The 20,417-nt window shown below is 39.4% G+C and overlaps 1 protein-coding gene across 1 annotated transcript in view; it reads right to left on the reverse strand.

Annotated features, from left to right (window-relative positions):
• LOC114046160 (E3 ubiquitin-protein ligase SH3RF3-like) overlaps positions 1-20,417 on the reverse strand; it is a 521,065-nt gene that overhangs the window by 200,761 nt on the left and 299,887 nt on the right. Inside the window, exon 2 of the mRNA XM_027866409.1 lies at positions 19,364-19,639. Coding sequence (XP_027722210.1) covers positions 19,364-19,639 — 276 coding nt within the window. The remainder of the gene's footprint in view (positions 1-19,363; positions 19,640-20,417) is intronic.

The following is a 20,417-nucleotide window of genomic DNA, read 5'->3' on the forward strand; positions in this document are numbered from 1 at the left end:
AAAAAAAAAAAGGGGAGGGGGGAAGAATAGATCTTAAAAAAATAGATCTGAGAGGGGAAGACCCTTAGGGTTTCTGACCAAAATAGAAACAACAGTTATTTACATTCATTCTGAGCCGATCAGGTCCCAAACAGTGACCAAGTAGAGCTTGGTCTAGGACCAAAGTGATTTGGAGATAAGGCTGGTCTTTAAGAGAAAAAAAAAACAGAACAAAAAATGTAAATTTTAATATGAGTAACAGCCTAGGAAAGAACTGTGGGGTGGAAAGAGCAGAAGTCAGAATGAGGATGAAAGATAAGGCTAGTGGCAGTAAGGCACTGGTAAAGAAAGAATGATAAAAGATTATGATCAGTAAAGGAATTTGGAGATAATAAACATGGAAGTAGAACCCTTGTGGGTAATGGCAAAATCAAGAGTATAAGCATCTCTGTATGTAACTGAGGTAGACTGGAGAAATAAATGATGGCAGCTGGTAGATGGAAGAACTGAGAATTTAGGGTACTTTAGTGAGCATCAACATGTAGGCTGAAGTTTCCCCCCCAACCCCCACTCATTATGTAACCATAGGTGATTCACCTGACCTGAATCTCAGTTTCCCATCTGTAAAATGAACATAATACTTGCACCCATGTATTTCATGGGGCCAGAGCAGAGGTATAGCTCACTCAATGGAACTCAATTCTGCTGACTCAAAGTCTAGTTCCCCATCCACTACAAAGTGCCCCTCAGAAGAGAGTAAGAATCTACTATCCCAGAGTAATTATAAAATTCATTTTTCTTCTCTTGGCCCTAAATCTGGGATAGTCATTTGATGGCTCAGGAACCAATTCTGTACAAGCACCAAACAATATGTCCCTAACTCATCTGTGTCTCTTTAAATGGCCTCTTACTTTCCCAGCCCCCAGGAAGCTTCTATTCCTGATTGCCTGAAACCATGAGCCAGTACCACCAAGGACCTAGTCAGGATTCCCATGTCACTAGTCTTAAATACCTGAAACATATGGTCCTCTAATTTATACAAGTTGCTGCTCAATCTTGGATCAGAGTATCAGATAGAACCTCTGAGAGAAGGAAAACATGTCAGCTAGATTAGGGCATTTTTTTTTGTTGTTGTTGAGGCAATCAAGGTTAAATGACTTGCCCAGGGTCACACAGCTAGTAAGTGTCTGAGGCTGGATTTGAATTCAGGTCCTCTGACTCCAGGACTGGTACTCTATCTACTGTGCCACCTAGCTGCTCCCAGAATTAGCAATTCTAATAATCTCTAATTCTCATAGATGGCTTAGAACGAGCATTCCTGTTATGGCCACCTATTCTGACCTGACCTTTTCCACTGTGTAAGCAATGCTTTTTAGGTTACTAGGTTTATTGCAATATTAGAATTTGAGACTCTTTTAACATTCTGTCTGGTGTATTTATTTATTTTTCAGTAAGATGGGCTTTCCCCTGAAAAGCCTTTGAGGACAAAAACCTCCCCAGAGGAGCTATGCTATGAAAAGAAAACTTAGTAAACTTGGAAGTACTGTAGAAATAGTAGTTATTACCTAGTGTGGCACAGTGGACAGAGTGTTGGACTTGGACTCTGGGTTCAAATCCTACTTCTGACACTTTCTAGGGAGATAATCTTAGGCTAATTACTTATATCCTGTGTGCCTTAGTCAACTTCCTAGGACTTGCCTAATAAATTAGATTGGTTTGATCTGTGTTATTAGGAGTAGTCCCCACACTGGGAGTTCCTACAGTGAGTCCAAATCATAGACTTCTCATGTGTTCATCACTGATAACGCTAGAGCTAGCAGTGAAATCAAGTCAACAAGCATTTATTAGACACTTACTATGTGCCAGGCACAGGATTTGAATGCACATCTTTCTGACTCTAAGCCCAGTGCTTGTTGTTACTGTTAGGAGTGGTATTACTACCTACCTCTCTCCACTACCCCACAAACCTGTCTCACATCAGCCAGTTAGCCCCTGAAAGTGATGTCTTGACAAACAAGCAAAGATGAATATCAGAACTGTACTATTGAATAAGCCTGCTTTTGCTGTTCAGCACGTACAGTCCCCAAGGTCCCTGTGTTATTGTTTCTTTTTTTTTTTTTTTTTTTACTTTGGTGTCCACTGTTTATCCAGGTTTCTGTCTTTCATTTCTACCAGGGACATTCCAGGCAGCCAGCTTTGGTGCTGTTGGGCCAGGGACAGATCCCATGCCCTCAAGAGCCAGGATTCCAGAGCCACTGCTGTGGAATGGTGCTTGCCACTCTCTCTCCAAGCCCCGTTTGCCAGCTGGCAACCTGCAGCGTCCAGATGGGGAGGGTGAAACCAAACATAGACGAGCACCCTCTGGGCTTCCTCAACCATCACTCTCTTCTTCGAAGTCTCCAGCACAGGATGCTGTGACTACTGAGCTAAGCCTGCTTTGTACTGGTGGATTAATAGCAGTTAATGACTCCATTAAATACTTTGCCATGAATGGTAAGGGGTGATCAGAGGAACAATTTTATGTTATTTTCTTAACAAAAGGCAGGCGTGGGATTTTGGAGGGAGAATTTTCTTTTTTTTTTCCCCTCTTTAGAGGCAAAGTGCTTTTGAACGACCTGCCTTTGACTTGCATTCTGACAGTGAGGCATCTATAATGGGAGTGCAAGTCCTGTAGCAATATGGGAGTGTAGAGGAGGCAGTAACTAACCAAGACATTCAGCTGACTTTAAACAAGAGAGGGCATGAGTTGGGAGGGGTGGGTGTGAAACTCCCATGTGTGCAGATGGCTTTCTGAAGTCATCATTTTTGGTATTTGATTCCTTTATGTTTCCTGGAAATCAACTGACTGAATGTGAAAGAACAGAGTATAGAATGCAGAAGTGGCATCTGGGCATATTTGTGGATTTTTTAGTATTCATGACCACTTCAGGACCACTGATAGGTATTTCATGTGATATTACCATTCTGATCATTAAAGACAGTACACTATTTGATACCTACAGCTGGGTTTATCCAGCACATTGGACAACTGGTATGCATTAGGAATTCTCTGAAGTTTCTGGTCACTGGGATAATTCATTTGTGCCCTAAGATACTCAGTATGGGAGTGATGACATTTATCAAATTGTACCTTGAAATGATATCAAGGTTTGTTAAACTGCTTTTAATAATATCCAAATTCTTTGCATGGGAAGTCTTTGTGGGCACATGGGAGTGCAAACACATACACACACCCTAAGTCCATACAGGCACTTAAATGAGTTTGTTCATTCAATCAGTAAGCATTTATGGAGCACCTATTATGTTCTAGGCACTATGGTACACCTTGGGGATATCAGTAAAAGAATTAAACAATCCATATTTTTAGGGAACTTATATTCTAATAGGGGAAGACAACAGATACATATATAAATATATACAGCACAAATATAAAGTGAATAAATACAAATATATACAAAATAGTTAAATACAAAGCAGTTTAGGAGGAAGGGCACAGTCAGATCTTTCTACAACTATTTATTGTCTTTCATCTTTTAGAGGCTCACCTGTAATTGCAGATCCTATCTTGCCTCCCCTTCTGAGTTCCCCTAAGGTGTGTGCATATATACAAATACATGCATACATACATACATATATGTATATATGTGTATATATACACACACACATATATGTGTACAGTTAGACTTTCAAACTCTAGGCTTTGTAGGGAAAAACTCACCTTAATGAAAAATAAATATGCCAGGTAGAATATCAAAAGATAGTCTCAAATTCTAGCATTGCAATAGACCCAAGTAACCTAAAGAACATGGAAAAGGACAGCATAGTTAGGTGGCCATAATAGGGATGCTCAATCTAAGCCATTAATAGAAATTAGCGGTCATTAGAATTGCCCTAACCTAGTTGACATGTTTTCATTTGAGCAAAGATATCTGATATTCTGGTCCAAGACCAAGCAGCAGCTTGTATAGGTTAGGGGCCTGGATGCCTCAGGTATTCAAGGTTGGTAATACAGTAGCCCCGCCCAGGTTCTTGGTGGGATAGGGGAGGTGTTCATGATTTTAGGCACTCAAAAATAGAAGCTTTCTGGGGACTGAGAGTGGGAGGTGGGGAAAGTAGGGGCTTAAAGAGACTGATGAGTAGTGACATACTGTTTGGTGTGTGTACAGAATCAGCTCCTGCATCATTAAGTTGACTATCCCAGATTTAGGAACAAGAGAAAAAAATGAATTTTGTCATTACTCTGAGATAGTATATTCTTACTGTGCCCATAGAAGATGGAAAACTAGACTTGGAGTCAGGAAATCTGGGTTCAATTGAGCTAAAACTCTCTCCCTCTGCTCCCACATGCACTAGTTATTTGAACTTAGGCAAGTCATTTGACTTCACTGAGTCTTAGTACCTTATCTGTAAAATGAATATAATTCTTGCACTGTATACCTCATAGGATTAGTATGAGGTTCAACTGAAATAACACATGAAAATGTTTTCATAAATTTTAAAGCACCATGGAAATATCCACTATAATAATTACATAAGGTAGGTGGTTCAGGCCTGAAATCAAGAAGACTCTTCTTCTAGAGTTCAAATCTGGCCTTGGACATTTACTAGCCTTGTGATCCTGGGCAAGTCATTCAACCTTGTTTGCCTCGGTTTCCTCATCGGTAAAATGAGCTGGAAAAGGAAATGGCAAACCACTCCAGTATCTTTGCCAAGAAAGCCCCAAATGGGGTCATGAAAAGTCAAATGCAACTCAACAACAACAACACATCTATAAAGTCACAAGACTGGTTTTCATGAATGTTTTGGGGCACCTTAAAGTCTCACCAACCATGTCATACTTTAAAGTCCTTAAGGAAGTGTGACACATGAGACAGAAGATTGGCCTTGGATTCAGGAAGATCTGGGTTAAAGCTCTGTCTCTAATGAACACTAGCTTGCAGTTACAGCCTCCAAGGGCTCCCAGGCATCTCTGGAAGACTGTCAGATACAGACCAGAACTGTGCCAGGCAAAGGGGGTTTTCAGACCAGGTGTTCCCCACTGATAAAATATCACAAATATGGACCAAAAAAATCCTGCCACAGTATAATAATACTTAGAGTAGCATTTTTGTTTGCTGTGATTAAAAAAAAAATCCTGAGTTGAATGGGATGCATTCATTGCTTTGTAGAACATGTTGTAAGATTTCAGGATTTTTTTAAAGTTTAGTTACTCTGCTGAGTCATAATACAAAATCCTTTTTCCTCCCTTTTTCCACAGAAGCTCTTATTCTCTTTCTTCCCAGCTGCCTCTGCTCCTCAAACTACCTATCTTTCATTTTTCCTGGGCCTTGGTTGCCTTGATTTTGTAAGGTTAACCTGTTAGTTACTCCTAAAACAAAGGTCTGAGCATATCATTTTCCTGCTTAAGGTTTTCTGTTGCCGCTAGGATAAAATATAAACTTTTAACCTGGCAAAGCATACTACAATCTGCCACTCCTATCTCCCTGAACCTTTCCAGACTTATTTTATGTAACTTTTCTCCAGTTAAACAAGGTCACCAGTCATTCTTTGGGCTATCCCATACACTCTCTTCTTTATCTCTGACTCTCAGAATCCTCATCTGTAAAATAATATCTAGAGAGTACCTATATCATAGGATATTCTTTTTAGAGTGCAAAGTGTTATGTAAATGGCATCTATTATTTCTAATCATTTCTTACTCTGCTGAGTCAACTCTCTCTTCTCGCCCTCTAAATGTAGAACAAAGTTTAGTCCCGGTTTTTATTTTTCTACATTTGTCATTTTGCAATCTCATACTCTCTCAGAGCTTCAGCTATTACCCCTAAATAGATGAGAGTAAGTGAGTTGCCCAAGGTCTCAGAATTAGTCAGTAGCACTTACACCCTAGGCCAGGCACTTATCTCATACTGATTTCTCTCTTTCCTGAAATTCTACAGTCCTTACTGTCTCCATTCACTTGGCATTTATATAGTGCCTTGTATTATTCATTTTGAAAAGTCCTGTCCCTCCCTCAAAACAAGAACTAAATGGTAATCTCCCTGAGGTCAAGGCCTTGAGCTTAAATATTTCTTTCTTTTAAACTTATTTTTTTTCAGTTAACAGCAGTCTACCTATTCTCCTTGCTACTCTTTTCCCAATATTAAAAAAAGAAAGAAAAAACAACCCCTGTAACAAATATATACATAGAGAGATTCAAGCAAAATTAATTACTGCACCAGCCATGTAAAATGTGTGTGTGTGTGTGTGCCTGTGTACTCTGAGCCTATCACCTCTCTGTTAGGAGATGGGTAACTTATATCATTAGGAGTCGTGGAATCATGGTTGATCACTGTGCTGATCAAAGTTGTTAAACCTTTTAAAATTATTTGTCATTACAATGTTATTCTTATCGTATAACTTGTTTTTCCTGGTTCTACTCACATCACTATGCATTAGTTCAATACACCTTCCTAGTCTTCTCTGATAGCATCTCTTCATAATTTCTTACAGCACAATAGCATTCCATTATGTCAATATAGCATAACTTATTCAGCTATTCCCCAACTGATAGGCACCTCCTTAATTGTCAATTCTTTGCCACCACAAAAAGAACTATTATAAATTAGCTTATATATTTCTTTGTATCCTTAATACTCAGGGCATTGTACATGCTCAACAAAGTGCTTTTTAAATTGAAAATAATGCTCTAACATTCGTCAATTACACAGTCTTCTACCTCATCAATCATTCAATTAGTTTAAAATGGCAGGGGAGGGAGGGAAGGGAGAAAGATGATCAGTTTCAACCACTTTTTCCATAGCTTGAATAGCTTAATCTTACCTTTCTAATTTGCCAAAACAAATTAAATTTCTCTAAGCTCTTGATACTCATAAACTCTACTGTCATTAAACACCTTTGTTGCTAATCCTTTAATACTCATTGGGAAACCACAATATGACAGGAATCGTGTTGGTGAAACACCATAGTTCCAAGCCTCTGCCCTCCTGGGACTCAAAAGTTGTTACCTTGGACCTTAGTTGCACTTTAGATGAATACTCTTTTTTTTTTCTACTCTCAAAAGGCTTTGTTCTTATATTTTTAATAAACAAGAGATTCGTTACATGATCATTTGTTGAGTGGGCTACATTAAGAGGACAGTGACTCTCCTAGATTTGAGACTATTTCCTATAGAATGAAGGATTTCAGGCAGGTATCTGTAGGACAAAAGGCACTCTCAAGGCAGCCCCAAAGACAAAGCTCTGCTGGTGTTTTTTCACTGTTGCTTAGGTAACTTTCTGTTACAACCACCCAGGGGATCAGAGGAATTTCTCTCCCAAAGACTGTACTTCTGGAATTCCCATCCTTTTCTTTCTCTTAAGTTACACCTTCACTAGAGGAATCATTCTTGGACACTAATTCAACAAATATTTATTGAGTGCCTAATACGTGCAAAATCCTCTTCTAGGCCCTAAGGAGGATATGTGTATGTGTGTGTGTGTGTGTGTGTGTATACATAAGCGCACACACACACACATATATATATATATATTATAATAACTGTAAGAGATAGTCTTTGCCCTCAGAATATGCATACTGTCAGGTGCTACAAGTACAGGAAAATTTTATGGCAGGACAAGGGACTCTTGGGATTACAAACTATATACAAATTAGGTAAGGTACAGGCATTCAGTCTCATGTTACTCAACACAACTTGGCACAGGCTTAAAGCATAACTTAAATCTCTCTCCCAGACACTCCATTCCATCCTGCAAATTGGCTAACTCATTTGGTTCCTTTTTTTGCAGGTTCACTCTTATTTCCACCCCTAGTCCAAGATTGCTGTTACTTTTCTCAGCTCCATTGGCCAATAGACCTCAAGAAACACTTCTTTTCTGTCTCCAGGAACAGCCTTCATTTTAAATCAAAACTACTTAAGTAATTACACAAGTTCTGACTTGATAGAATCCCTAAGTTCTGCATATGGAATTACTTTGAACTACCTTTTCTTCTCTTTTGAACCAAGAACCTTGTTCTGCTCCCCAGATCTCCCTTCTATTCTCCCTCTCTTTGTCTTTCCCTCCCCCAACTCTAAAAATTATTCTTCATAACTCCACCTTGCATAGCCTTTCTGAGGACCTTAATTACTCATCCAGGACTATTCCTTTTCCCTTCTTCCCTCGACAATTCTTTGGGTTCACCAATCATTTTTGAATCTATTTAATTTTACTATCATTTCTGTCCACATTTCTCGATTTCATCCCCAAGGAGAGCATGAGAGACTTTAATGTTTGAGAAAATTCTTCTCTTCCTCATTATTTTTCTTCCCATAATTGGGACAATTATAATTACGGAATCTCAGAGTTGAAAGAAACCTTAGACAGTACTGAGTCCAATCTTTACATGAACAAGAATCCCCTCTAGGGAGCATGCCCATCAATTGGGGAATGGATAAACAAGTTGTGGAATATGATAGTGATGGAATACTATTGTGCTATGAGAAATGATGAGCAGCATGGTTGCAGAAAAACTTAAATGAACTGATCCAAAGTGAAGTGAGCAGAACCAGCAGAACATAGTACACGGTACCAGCAATATTGTACCACAATCAATTGTGAATGACAGCTATTCTCAGCAATGCAATGATCCAAGACAATTCAAAAGGACTTATGATGAAAAATGTTATCCACCCCAGAGAAAGAATTGATGGAGTCTGAATGCAGATGGAAGCATACTTTTTTTTTTACTTTATTTTTTTATTGGTCTGTGTTTTCTTTCACAACATGACTAATATGGAAATGTGCTTTTCATGACTGCACCTATATCAAATTGCTTGCCTTCCAAGGAGGGAGTAGAGGAGGGATAGAATTTGGAACTCAAAATTTTACAAAATAAATGTAAAAAAGTTGTTTTTACATGTAATTGGAAAAATATTAAAAAGAATTCCCTCTAGAACATGCCTAACAAGTGATTATCCATCTTTTGCTTAAAGCCCCTCAGCTGGGGGGCGGGGTATGCTATTTCCTGAGGCTGCCCATTACAATTTCAGGAAGGTCATGACACATCTTCAAGACAGCTTGAATGTCTCCCTAAGACACGGCCCATAGTCATTTTATGACCAAGTCACAAAGATGAGCATGGAAGAATGTTATAAATGGAACTAAGAAGATGTTACCTAGGACTTATTTATTTGTTTGTTTGTTTTAACCACATCTGGTTCACTCGTCTAAGCAATTCTCAATGAGCAAACCCTCTAACAATGCAGATTAAGGCCTGCTCCGTAAATTATAGTCAGAGCAGGGGTTCTTAACATGAGATCTATGGGTCTGTGGATAGATTTCAGGAGGGTCAGTGATTTTTTTAAAAGTACTTTGATAGTGGTATTTCAATATAATTAGATTCCCTTGTAATCCTAAAAATGTATTTTAGGCACTTAAAAATATTATTCTGAAAAGGGGTTCATAGGCTTCATAGGTTCATAGATTGCCAGTAGGATCCTTCACACACACACACACACACACACAAATAAGAAACCCAGTTTTAGAGAGTTTCCTGGGGGCACTGAGAGATTAAGTTCTTGGGCCTCACAAAGTACATGTTGGTAGCAGCACTTGAAACCAAGGCTTCCTGACTGTGGCCAGCTCTATCCATTATACCATGCCTCTCAGCTAGGCTCTGTTTAGTTTTGATATATATATATATATGTGTATATATATATATATATATATATATAGTTCTCAGCCACAGCTGGACACACTGCACCTTGACCCCCACATAGCAATGTCACTTTGGTCTTCTTCAAGAATGAAGGACAACCAACCAACCAACCATATAGTTCTCAAGGGTTTATAAAGTATTTTCCTCACAACAATTTAAGGAAGAAGATAGTACAAATATTATCCCTATTTACAGATAAGGAAACAGAAAAAGTGACTCACTTGAAATTTCATAATTATTAAAATCTAGAATTAGGATTTGAATCCAATTCTTCTAATGAAGTCTAGCACTTTTTTTTCCCCAAAGTGAAACAGGTCAAATTGAACTGATCACTTTAGAACATGGAATGAGGGATGGAGATCTTTGTCCTGGGAGAACAATAATTAGACTAGCTTTCCTGGTTTAATTTCACTTTAGTTCAAGAAAATGGAAACAGCATGAGGATGAGCCCCAGTTGCCTACTTTCCAAATCTGAGTATATTCCAACATGCTGATTCATAAATTGGGAAGGAGCAGATATTCAACCAGCTCCAATCCCATGTCAAGACCAAGGCATCCTGGCATAGCTGAAGCATGAAGCTTGGATAAACTGCTGTTCTCTTACTAAGGCCCTGAGTGAATGGACCTAAGGTGATAACCCTGGGGAATGCATATTGGCCCAGGTGAGGAACAGCATCTGGGCACAGTTCCAGCAGCTGCTTAAATAGCCCTGTTGTTTCACCACATGACATAAGCTGTAGGGAAATGTGGTACACCATTTGTCATCCTTTAAAGTCTCATGTGAAAGCAACCACGTGATTAGTCATAATGGTCAGGGAATTCCAGTGGCCACTGAGGAATGCCAGGATGTTAGAACTGAAACTCAAGCAAGCTTGGGGTGTCTTATTTGTTTATTCAAATCCTTTGAAAACTAGTAATCCCTATAGGGCATATAAGATAACTTCCAATTAACCCAGAGTCTGCCCTGCTCACACATCATCTGGAGTAGTATCATGTTCAACTCTGGGTAACACATTTTAGGAAGGACATTGACAAGCTGGAGTGTGACTGAATTAGTGAGGGGAATGTAGACCCTGCCACATGAAGATCAAATGAAAAAACCCAGGATATATGCAGACTTAGAGAAAACCTGATAGCTATTTTTTAAGAATTTGAAAGCCTGCCACATAGAAGATAGATTAGACCTGCTATACCTAGTCTTAGATGGTAGAACAAGGAGTCATTTGTGAAAGTTTCAGTTTTTAATTATACTATGCTATGGAAATGCTTGTTTTATTCCATAAATTAAAAATTAAATAAATAATTAAGAAAAGTTTCAAAAAGGCAGATTTAGGCTAGATGCTAGGAAAGCATTCCTGATAATTAGGGGAAATTTTAAGAAAGATATTGATAAACTGAAAACTGTCAAGAGGAAGGCAATCATGATGATGAAGAATATTGATATCAGTCCATATGAGTATGGGGTGAAAGAATGAGGGATGATTGTTATTGTTCAATTGTTTCAGTTATGTCTGACTCTTCAGGACCCCATTTGGGTTTTCTCGGCAAAAATTCTGTCGTAGTTTACCCTTTCCTTCTCCAGCTTATTTTACGGATGAGGAAACTGAAGCAAGCAGGGTTGAATTGCCCTGGGTCACATAGCTAATAAATGTCTGGGACCAGATTTGAACTCATTGAGATGAGTCTTTCTGACTATAGGCTCAGTACTTTATTCACTGCTCCATCTTAAGATAAGACTATAGTGGAGAGAGTAAGGCAGATGACTTTGCATAGGGCTGCCTCACTTAAATCCAGTTCAAATGCAAACTACGACATTACCCTTGTGATGTCACTGGTTCTCTTGAAGAATGAGAAAAGGCAAGGACCACTACCACCATCACCACCACTAACAACAACCTTAGTCTATGGAAAAAATGTGTGGCAGTGGATACAGTATGCTCTCTAGGACAATTTAAAGAATTATGAAAATTATATCAGACTTTATTTGCTTGACCCCAGAAGGCAATGGGTAGAAATTTCTGGGGCACTCTGCTGGAGACCTCCCAAGTTTACATTGAACCATCAATGGCTACTCTTCTGAAACAGCCAAACAGTTTTGAGTCCCACTAATATGCAAAAAAGCAAATTAGGTTGGATATCTGGCTTGAAAACTCTCTCAACTTCTTAATAATTAGTTTTCCAACAGAGGAGTGGGATGCCTGGGAATTAGTGGATTTCCCCTCAGCAAAGGTCTTCAAGCAAGCCAATCACCATTTGTTGGGGATGCTCTGAAGGGCACTCTTTCTCAGGTACACAGTAAACCAGATGGCCGGTGAGATCCCTTCTCATTCTGAGATTCTGTGATGGGGCCAGATGATAGAAATAAACATCAAAGAGAGAGGAAATATATTGTGGTCTGGATAGGAATTATTGAAAAGTCACTTGAAGATTTTTGGATTATTGTAAGACTCCCTCTGTTCATTCATTTCCTAAGTTCACCAGTAACCCTATAAGCAATTTTAATTAAAAACTTCCTTATTTCAGCTTTCACCTCCATGAACTATACACCTGCCTATTGTCTCCAAAGCAGCAAGCAACGACCCCAACAGCTAGGATAATGCCAAAATTCCAAAAAAAATTGGACCTATGATACAAATCAAAATCATCAAGGGAGGAAGTATAACTGTGCAGTGTATAATGTTTTGGACTTGGAGTCACAAAGATCTAGCTATTATTGTTGTTATCATCATGATCATCATCATTATTATAATTATTATTATGTTTGCTTAATTAGTGTGAACAGAGGTGATATTACAGAACGAGCCTGGTTAGTAAGGACCTTCCCCTTCTTTATATTCTAACTCTCTAATGCATTTATGCAACATAATATACAGGGAATACCAAGAGTATTTAATAAACTTGATCAATTTAAGATTTAATACCTTAAAACAACACTGACTTTTGGGACACCTTGTATGACACTGTATTTATGGCTCATCTTCTAACTAGACTGTGAACTCCCTGAAGGTGAGCAAAATGTTTTATTTCTTCATTTAATTTCTTCTAGCTCATGACACTGTGCTCTCTTTGTACACAGTATTCATGTAATGTTTGTTGAATGAATAGAAGGCTGGCATTGCAGGAATATTATGCCAACTTAACTAAAGTTCTATGTTCATCAAGTGACTGAACGAGATAGTGGGAAGTAGGGGTTGGAGAAGAGTCTAACTGGGGGATATTCAGTTACTAGGAAATCTCTAGGCTTATAATTTGATTTGTTTGGAAAGACATGAGGTTAAGAGCAAGAGGTTATTATGATGGTTGGATAATCCAAGTTTGAAACAGTGAAATTGTCCTCCAGTGGTTATGACTGACCTAAAAGAAGCTTAGAAATATCAAAAAGCTCTTTTCTCCCACTACTCTGGAAATATTTTATTTAAATTCTATTTAAAAGGCCAAAAGAGAGGGGCGGAGCCAAGATGGCAGAGGGACGGAGCCAAGATGGCAGAGGGACTTGCTAGAGCTCTCCCCTAAACCCCTCCAAATACCTACAAAAAATGGCTCTAAACAAATTCTAAAGCAGCAGAACCCACAAAAAAAACAGAGTGAAACAAATTTCCAGCCCAAGACAACCTGGATGGCTTATCAGAAAGGTATATCGCACCTGGCTGGGAGAGGAACACAGTTCGGCGTGGGCACACAGGCTGCAGCAACCCTAGAGCAGGCCTCAGAGGACTGAATCATGGGCAGCTATGGTGGTTTCCAGACTTCTCAACCTACGAATGCCAAAAACCACTTGGAAGGTCAGTGGGAAAAGTCTGTTACTGCGATGAGAGAAGAAGCTAGATCTCAGTCGCCCTGAGGGCAGCGGCTGACTTCTGAGCTTCTAGCCTACAGACTGAGGGGCAATTGAGTGGCTGATCAGAGGGGGATTGCAGGGATCTCTTTGCCAGTGCTGAGGCAGGAATCTCTTGCTTTGCCCTGGCTTGGATCTGGGTCACAGTTCTGAGGGGCAGTCCTGGGGCGAGGAAGAGCGCTGATGTGGTGGAGCTTGTTGTGGCAGTGGAGAGGAAACACCTCACTGCTTATCAAAGCACCTCAGAAGAACTCACACTTTTCAGGTCCCTAGAAGTATCTCTGAAAACAGCTGTACAAACCCCCAAAGCTTGGGACAGTACATTTTCCACATTGGAAACAGACTCTTACCTTAACAAAGAGTTTAAAACTCAAGTAATTGGTTGGGATCACAAGCAAGCAGTGCAAAAAGAGTCAGACTATATTATCTTACTTTGGTGACAAAGATCAAAACATACAACCAGAAGAAGACAACAAAGTCAAAACTCCTACATCCAAAGCCTCCAAGAAAAATATGAATCAGTCCCAGGCCTTGGAAGAGCTCAAAAGGGATTTTGAGAAGCAAGTAAGAGAAGTAGAGTTAAAACTGAGAGTGATGCAAGAAAATCATGAAAAACAGGTCAATAGCTTGCTAAAGGAGACCCAAAAAAATACTGAAGAAAATAATACCTTAAAAAATAGCTTAACCTAAATGGCAAAAGAGGTCCAAAAAGCCAATGAGGAGAAGAATGCCCTAAAAAGCAAAATTGGCCAAATGGAAAAGGAAGTCCAAAAGATTACTGAAGAAAATACTTCCTTAAAAATTAGAATAGAGCAATTGGAAGCTAGTGACTTTGAGAAATCAAGACACTGTAAAACAAATCCAAAAGAATGAAAAATTAGAAAACAATGTAAAATATCTCACTGGAAAAACAATTGACCTGGAAAACAGATCCAGGAGAGAGAATTTAAAAATTATTGGACTATCTGAAAGCCATGATCAAAAAAAGAGCCTAGACATCATCTTTCAAGGAATTATCAAAGAAAACTGCCCTGATATTTTAGAAGCAGAGGGCAAAATAGAAATTGAAAGAATCCACCAATCTCCTCCTGAAAGAGATCCCCAAAGGAAAACTCCTAGGAATATTGTAGCCAAATTCCAGAGTCCCCAGGTCAAGGAGAAAATATTACAAGCAGCCAGAAAGAAACAATTCAAGTATTGTGGAAACACAATCAGGGTAACACAAGATTTAGCTGCTTCTACATTAAGGGACCGCAGGGCATGGAATATAATATTCTGGAGGGCAAAGGAGATAAGATTACAACCAAGAATCACCCAGCAAAACTGAGTATAATTCTTCAGGGGAAAAAATGGTCATTCAGTGAAATAGAGGACTTTCAAGCATTCTTGATGAAAAGACCAGAGCTGAATAGAAAATTTGACTTTCCAATACAAGACTCAAGTGGAACATGAAGAGGTAAACAGGAAAGAGAAATCATAAGAGACTCATTAAGGTTGAACTGTTTACATTCCTGTGTGGAAAGATGATATTTGTAACTCATGAGACTTTTGTCAGTATTAGGGTAGTTGGAGGGAAAATTATATGTATGTATATATATAGATAGATAGATAGATAGATGATAGATAGATAGATAGATAGATAGATAGATAGATAGATAGATAGATAGATAGATAGATAGATAGAGGGCACAGGGCGAGTTGAAAATGAAGGGGCCGTATCTGGAGAATAAAATTAAGGGGTGAGAGAGGATTATACTAGGAGAAGGAGAAAGGGAGAGATAGAATGGGGTAAATTATCTCACAAAAAAAAACCAGAAAAGAAAAGGCTCTTACAGTGGAGGAGAACCAGGGGAAGGTGAGAGGAAATGAGTGAATCTTATTCTCATAGGATTTGACTTAAGGAGGGTATAACATACACACTCAGTTGGGTATGGAAATCTGTCTTACCCTACAGGAAAATAGGAGGGGAAGGGGACAAGAGAGTAAGGGGATGATAGAGAGGAAGGCAGAATGGGAAAGGGGGTAATCAGAAGCAAATGCTTCTGAGGAAGGACAGGGTCAAAAGAAAGAATAGAATAAATAGGGGGGAGGATAGGATTAAGGGAAATGGAGTTAGTTTTTCTCAGTATGTCTACTATGGAAGTGTTTTGCATAACTGCACATGTATAGCCTATGTTGAGTTGCTTGCCTTTTCAATGAGGGTGGGTGGAGAGGGAGGAAGGGAGAAAATTTGGAACCCAAAGTTTAAAAAACACATGTTTAAAAAAAAAAAACTTTTTCCCATGCAACTGGGAAATAAGAAATACAGGAAATGGGGTACAGAAATCTATCCTGTCCTACAGGAAAATAGAAGGGGAAGGGGGGGGAGAGATAGCAGGGAAATCAGACTAGGGGAAGGGGTATTCAGAATGCATGCCATCTTGGGGTGGGGGAGGGGCGAGATGGGGTGAAAATTTTGAACTCAAAATCTTGTGGAAGTAAATGTCGAAAACTAAAAATAAAAAAAAATTAAAAAACAACAAATCATTCCATTTTCTCAGGCTGTCCCCCATATCTAGAATGCTCTCCCTCACCTAGTGGATTCCCTGGCTTCCTTGAAGTCCCAACTAAAAATCATATCTTTGAAAGGAAGCCTTTCTATCCGAAAGTTAGCTGTCAGTTAAGTCTTAAAGTCAAGCATCTCATAGGTCAGTGATTACTAGATAAAAGAGTCAATTTGGAACTGACTTTTTACCTTTCATCTGGAAACCAGGACAACATCCAACTAGTCCTTTCCAACATCATGTTTTACCCATTTGTCAACATGGATCATCTTGCCGTCATAAAGTATTCTTGTAGAATTCATTAAGGCAACATCAGTCATTTAGGTGAATGACTGGGGGTTGGCCTTGGACAGTGGGAAAAAGTAGAAGACAAAGGACATTGTGAAGTGAGAATATTTGGGAGAAACTGCCTGACTGACCAAATTGAATATGCAAATGTGACAAACACTGTAATAAAAGCATAAGCTAAATGAAAAAAAAATAAAAATAAAAGGCCAAAAGAACTAGATGGGATTCCTTTCATATAGTGAGCCAAGCAAATTCACATGATACTAAATGATTAGGTAGCATTTCCTAGGATGGTAGGATGCTGCTGAGGCCTTTTACCTTAAGAGGCTCCAAAGAGGATAGATACTTTACTGAGGTGCCTGGTGATATTGTTAAATGAGAAAGGATATGGAGCGGGAACAAGTGGGTTTTTAAATTCACACTTATTACTGATTTGTTATGTGACCTTCAGCAAGTAATTTAATTTCTTTGGGTCTCAGCTTCCTCATCTATGAGATGAGGGGATGGAGCCCTGGACTTGACCAGTAACATATTTTCAAGCCTTATATCCTAGGATCAATGGATGTGGTTTGTTGAGGTCACGCCAACCTCAAGGGGGGGAGAAACATTGGCCAAGCCAAATGGTTCAGCATAGATGACCTAGAATATACTTCTATGGATCTCTTTAAAGTTAGAGGAACTTCAGGTAGCATTGGACAAAAGGCTTGTGTGGTTTCACATCTGGGCATGGAGTCAACAGGAGGTGTGAAAGGGATGTTAAAGGCACTGAGTTTTGTCACAAATCATAGGACAGAGGCCTTCAGTCTCCAGGAGGTTTTCCTCCAGAGATAAAGGTCAAACTTCATTTGGCAAAAAAACGGAAGAAGGCTGGTGCTCTGTCTGCCCAACAAATCATGTCTCTGGCAGTCTGCCCCTCTGGCCATTGGACAAAGCGGCAGCAGAGGGGCCCAGATCCTGGCTTCCTAGGAAGCTTCATCAAGCAGGTGACAGTTGAAATTAGCATCAGAACACCTTGACGAAAGAAATAAGAAAATACAGAGTTGAATCCCCTGTGGAAAATAGATTATTCACTGTCACACTGAACAATAGAACAAGATATAAATAGCAGTCAGGAGAGGATGGGTTAGCCATGACAGAACCAGGGGAGCTAAAACAGCTATCTGAGTGCTGAGCTCTTGGGAACTAGGAAAGAAGCAAATGGGAGACAGGGTTGAGAACAATGTAAGCATTAAGGGAAACTTTAAAGGTAGACTAATGGAAGGAGAGGAAGGGAGGGATGATAGTGGTAAGACCATTTCCTTCTGCCTTAAAATAGTTCCATATACTCTCAACATCTGAAGTCATCTAATATTCTTACTTTGATCTAAGAGGAACTACAGATGAAAACTACTCCAAACTGGGACTCTTGTTCTAGGGCAGGATAAAATGGCATCCTCTGAAATTTCATGGATGGTCCAAAGGAACCGTCCCTATAGCTGAGACAAGGTCTATAACAGAAAAGCAGATCAGCTTAGCTAAGAGAAAAAGAAGGTCTAAAATTGCTTGCTAGTACCTGAAGTATGAAGTACTTCAGGAAAGAGTAGGAACCATTCATTTCCTTTGATTGGTTTAAGGGCATGGCTGCATTATAAGTTCTTCAGATTCTATATGAGAGAAAATAAGTGGACGGTTCACAACATATGGGGTCATAGTAGAGTAGGTGAATGAACATGGGATCTTAGACCAAGAACTGGATCATAGGGCATCAGATCTCAAGAACGGTGAGGAAGAAGAGAGCCAAAAGGAAAAGAGAGTGGAAAATTGTAAAAGAGAAATATTTACTACCATTAATTAGGAATTCCAATTGTATTAAGTTAACCGTTTTCTCTAGTTCTTCAAAAGATGGGGCTCACAAAAAAGATCAGTGGTGTATTAGAAAAAGAACAGCGTTTGGAATAAAAGCTCCTAGATACTTGGGCAAGTCACTTCACTTCTGTGGGACTCAGTTTCCTCACCTGTAAAATGGAGAGGTTGGACTAGAGGACCTTTTAGATCTTCCTCGCCCTAAATCAATGGTTCTAGGAACTGATGGGAAAAAAATCTAGTTTCTTTTTTGTAACATGGTGAAATGTACAGAGAGCTAGCCCTGAATCCTGTAAGCAAGTCATTTAAATTTTAGTAATATAAGAAACTCTCAAAGACAATAAGTTACAGAGAAAGTAATGATCTGCACTGGCTGAGGGAATTCCCACCCGAGAGTATTCCTTATTCTGGTGAAATCATAGGTCCAGTTCATATACTTATCCCTATCCCTATTTCTTCTTTTAAATGCTGGTCATTCCTCAGGCCAAGAATGGTTTCCCAGGCAGCTCAAATGGCTCCCAGTAAATGTTTTTGCATTTTGCCTCTTGTCTTTGGGTTAATGGTAACCAGGGTAAGACTGATTTTAGGCTGTCAGAACATATTAAAAAAAAAACAAAAACAAAAACAAACAAAAAACCTCACTCCCCTGAGAGCCAAATGAGCTTTTTTAGAACAGGAAGTCTGCCTTTAACAAATCCTCTATTTCGGAAGACTAAATGATACTTTGTCATTGTTGTTGTTGTTGTTCAGTTATGTCCAACATGAACCCACGGACTTTGTCCATGGGATACTGTTGGCAAAAATACTGAAGTGGTTTGCCATTTCCTTTGTTTCCTATGTTCCCATTTTGCAGATGAGGAATTGAGACAAACAGGGGTTAAGTGACTTTGCCCAGGGTCACACAGCTAATGTCTGAGGTCAATACTGAATTCAGATCTTCCTGACTCCAGGCCCAGTGCTCTATCCGCTGCACCACCTAGTTGCCCCATTGATACTTTAGAAAAATATATTGACCTTTTCCTCTGTGTCCACTTTGAGCAATGAAGCTTGCTCTCTGTTCTTAGTCTAATAGAGAATCAAATTATTAGAGGGAACCTTAAATGGATGAGAGTAAGGACAAATTGGGTAGGTTCACAAAAGCCTCAAATGAGAATGATTTAAGACATGCGATTTTTCACTTTACCTTGGTGAAAGTTAAACAGTCCTTGTCCTGATCTTTATCCTTTATCTCAAAGTCATAAAGTGCTTTGCCCTGGGGTGGGGCTTGTGGTAAGGGCTTGATGCACTGAATATAGCTGGCAGGGAAGAAGCCATGGTTTCCATTCAGCTCCCCATGGTACCAGTTCTCATCCACCTTTCGACGAAGGATGATGATGTCTCCCTTGTTAAACTTGAGATCACCAGGTTCTTTCCCCTCATAGCTATAGAGGGCTTTGCCACAAGGAAGTTGGGAAATATTCTAAAACCAAAAGAAAGCAAACAGTGAATTATTAGGACCCCTCATGGTAACTTGTCGTAATAGCACAGAATGTGAGAGGTTGGCTGCAGAAAGACATAGTGTTCTAAAGCTCTTAAGTGCTCAGATGAAGAAGCAGCATGGTGTGGCCAACACAGAACAAGATTTGGAGTTCAAAGACTTTGCTTCAAATTCTTCCTCTGCTGCTTATTATCTTTGTAATCTTGTGGGGGTTGGGCATCAGTTTCCTTATCTTTAAAATAAGAGGGGTGGACTACAAGATTAGAGAAAACAGATTTAGAACTAGAAGGGGAGGGTAGGAAACAAGCATCTATTGGCAATCTCATCAGCTCCTATGGATTTAATTACCATCTCTACATTAACAGTCCTCAAATCTACTTATCCTGCCCCAAACTCTCTACTGATCTCCAATCTTGAATCTCCAACTGCCTTTCAGACATCTCAATCTGGATGTCCAGTAGACAAACTAAATTCAACCTGTCCAAAACAGAGCTCATTATCTTTCACTCTTAACCCTCCTTGCTCATACCTTCCCTATTACTGTAGAGGGTACCACCATCCTCCTAGTCCCTTAGGCTCACAATCTAGGAGTCATTTTCAACTCCTATCTCCCCCTCCCCTTACCCAATCTGTTGCCAAGGCCAGTACACTTTACCTCTCTAACATCCCTCCAAAATACACATACGCGTGCGCACACACACACACACACACACACACACACACACAAAACCCTCTCTCTCTACTAACCCTGCTACCAGTC

This window comes from Vombatus ursinus, unplaced genomic scaffold (genome assembly GCF_900497805.2).
Source record: "Vombatus ursinus unplaced genomic scaffold, bare-nosed wombat genome assembly UNPS02014781.1, whole genome shotgun sequence".
NCBI classification, from domain to species: domain Eukaryota; kingdom Metazoa; phylum Chordata; class Mammalia; order Diprotodontia; family Vombatidae; genus Vombatus; species Vombatus ursinus.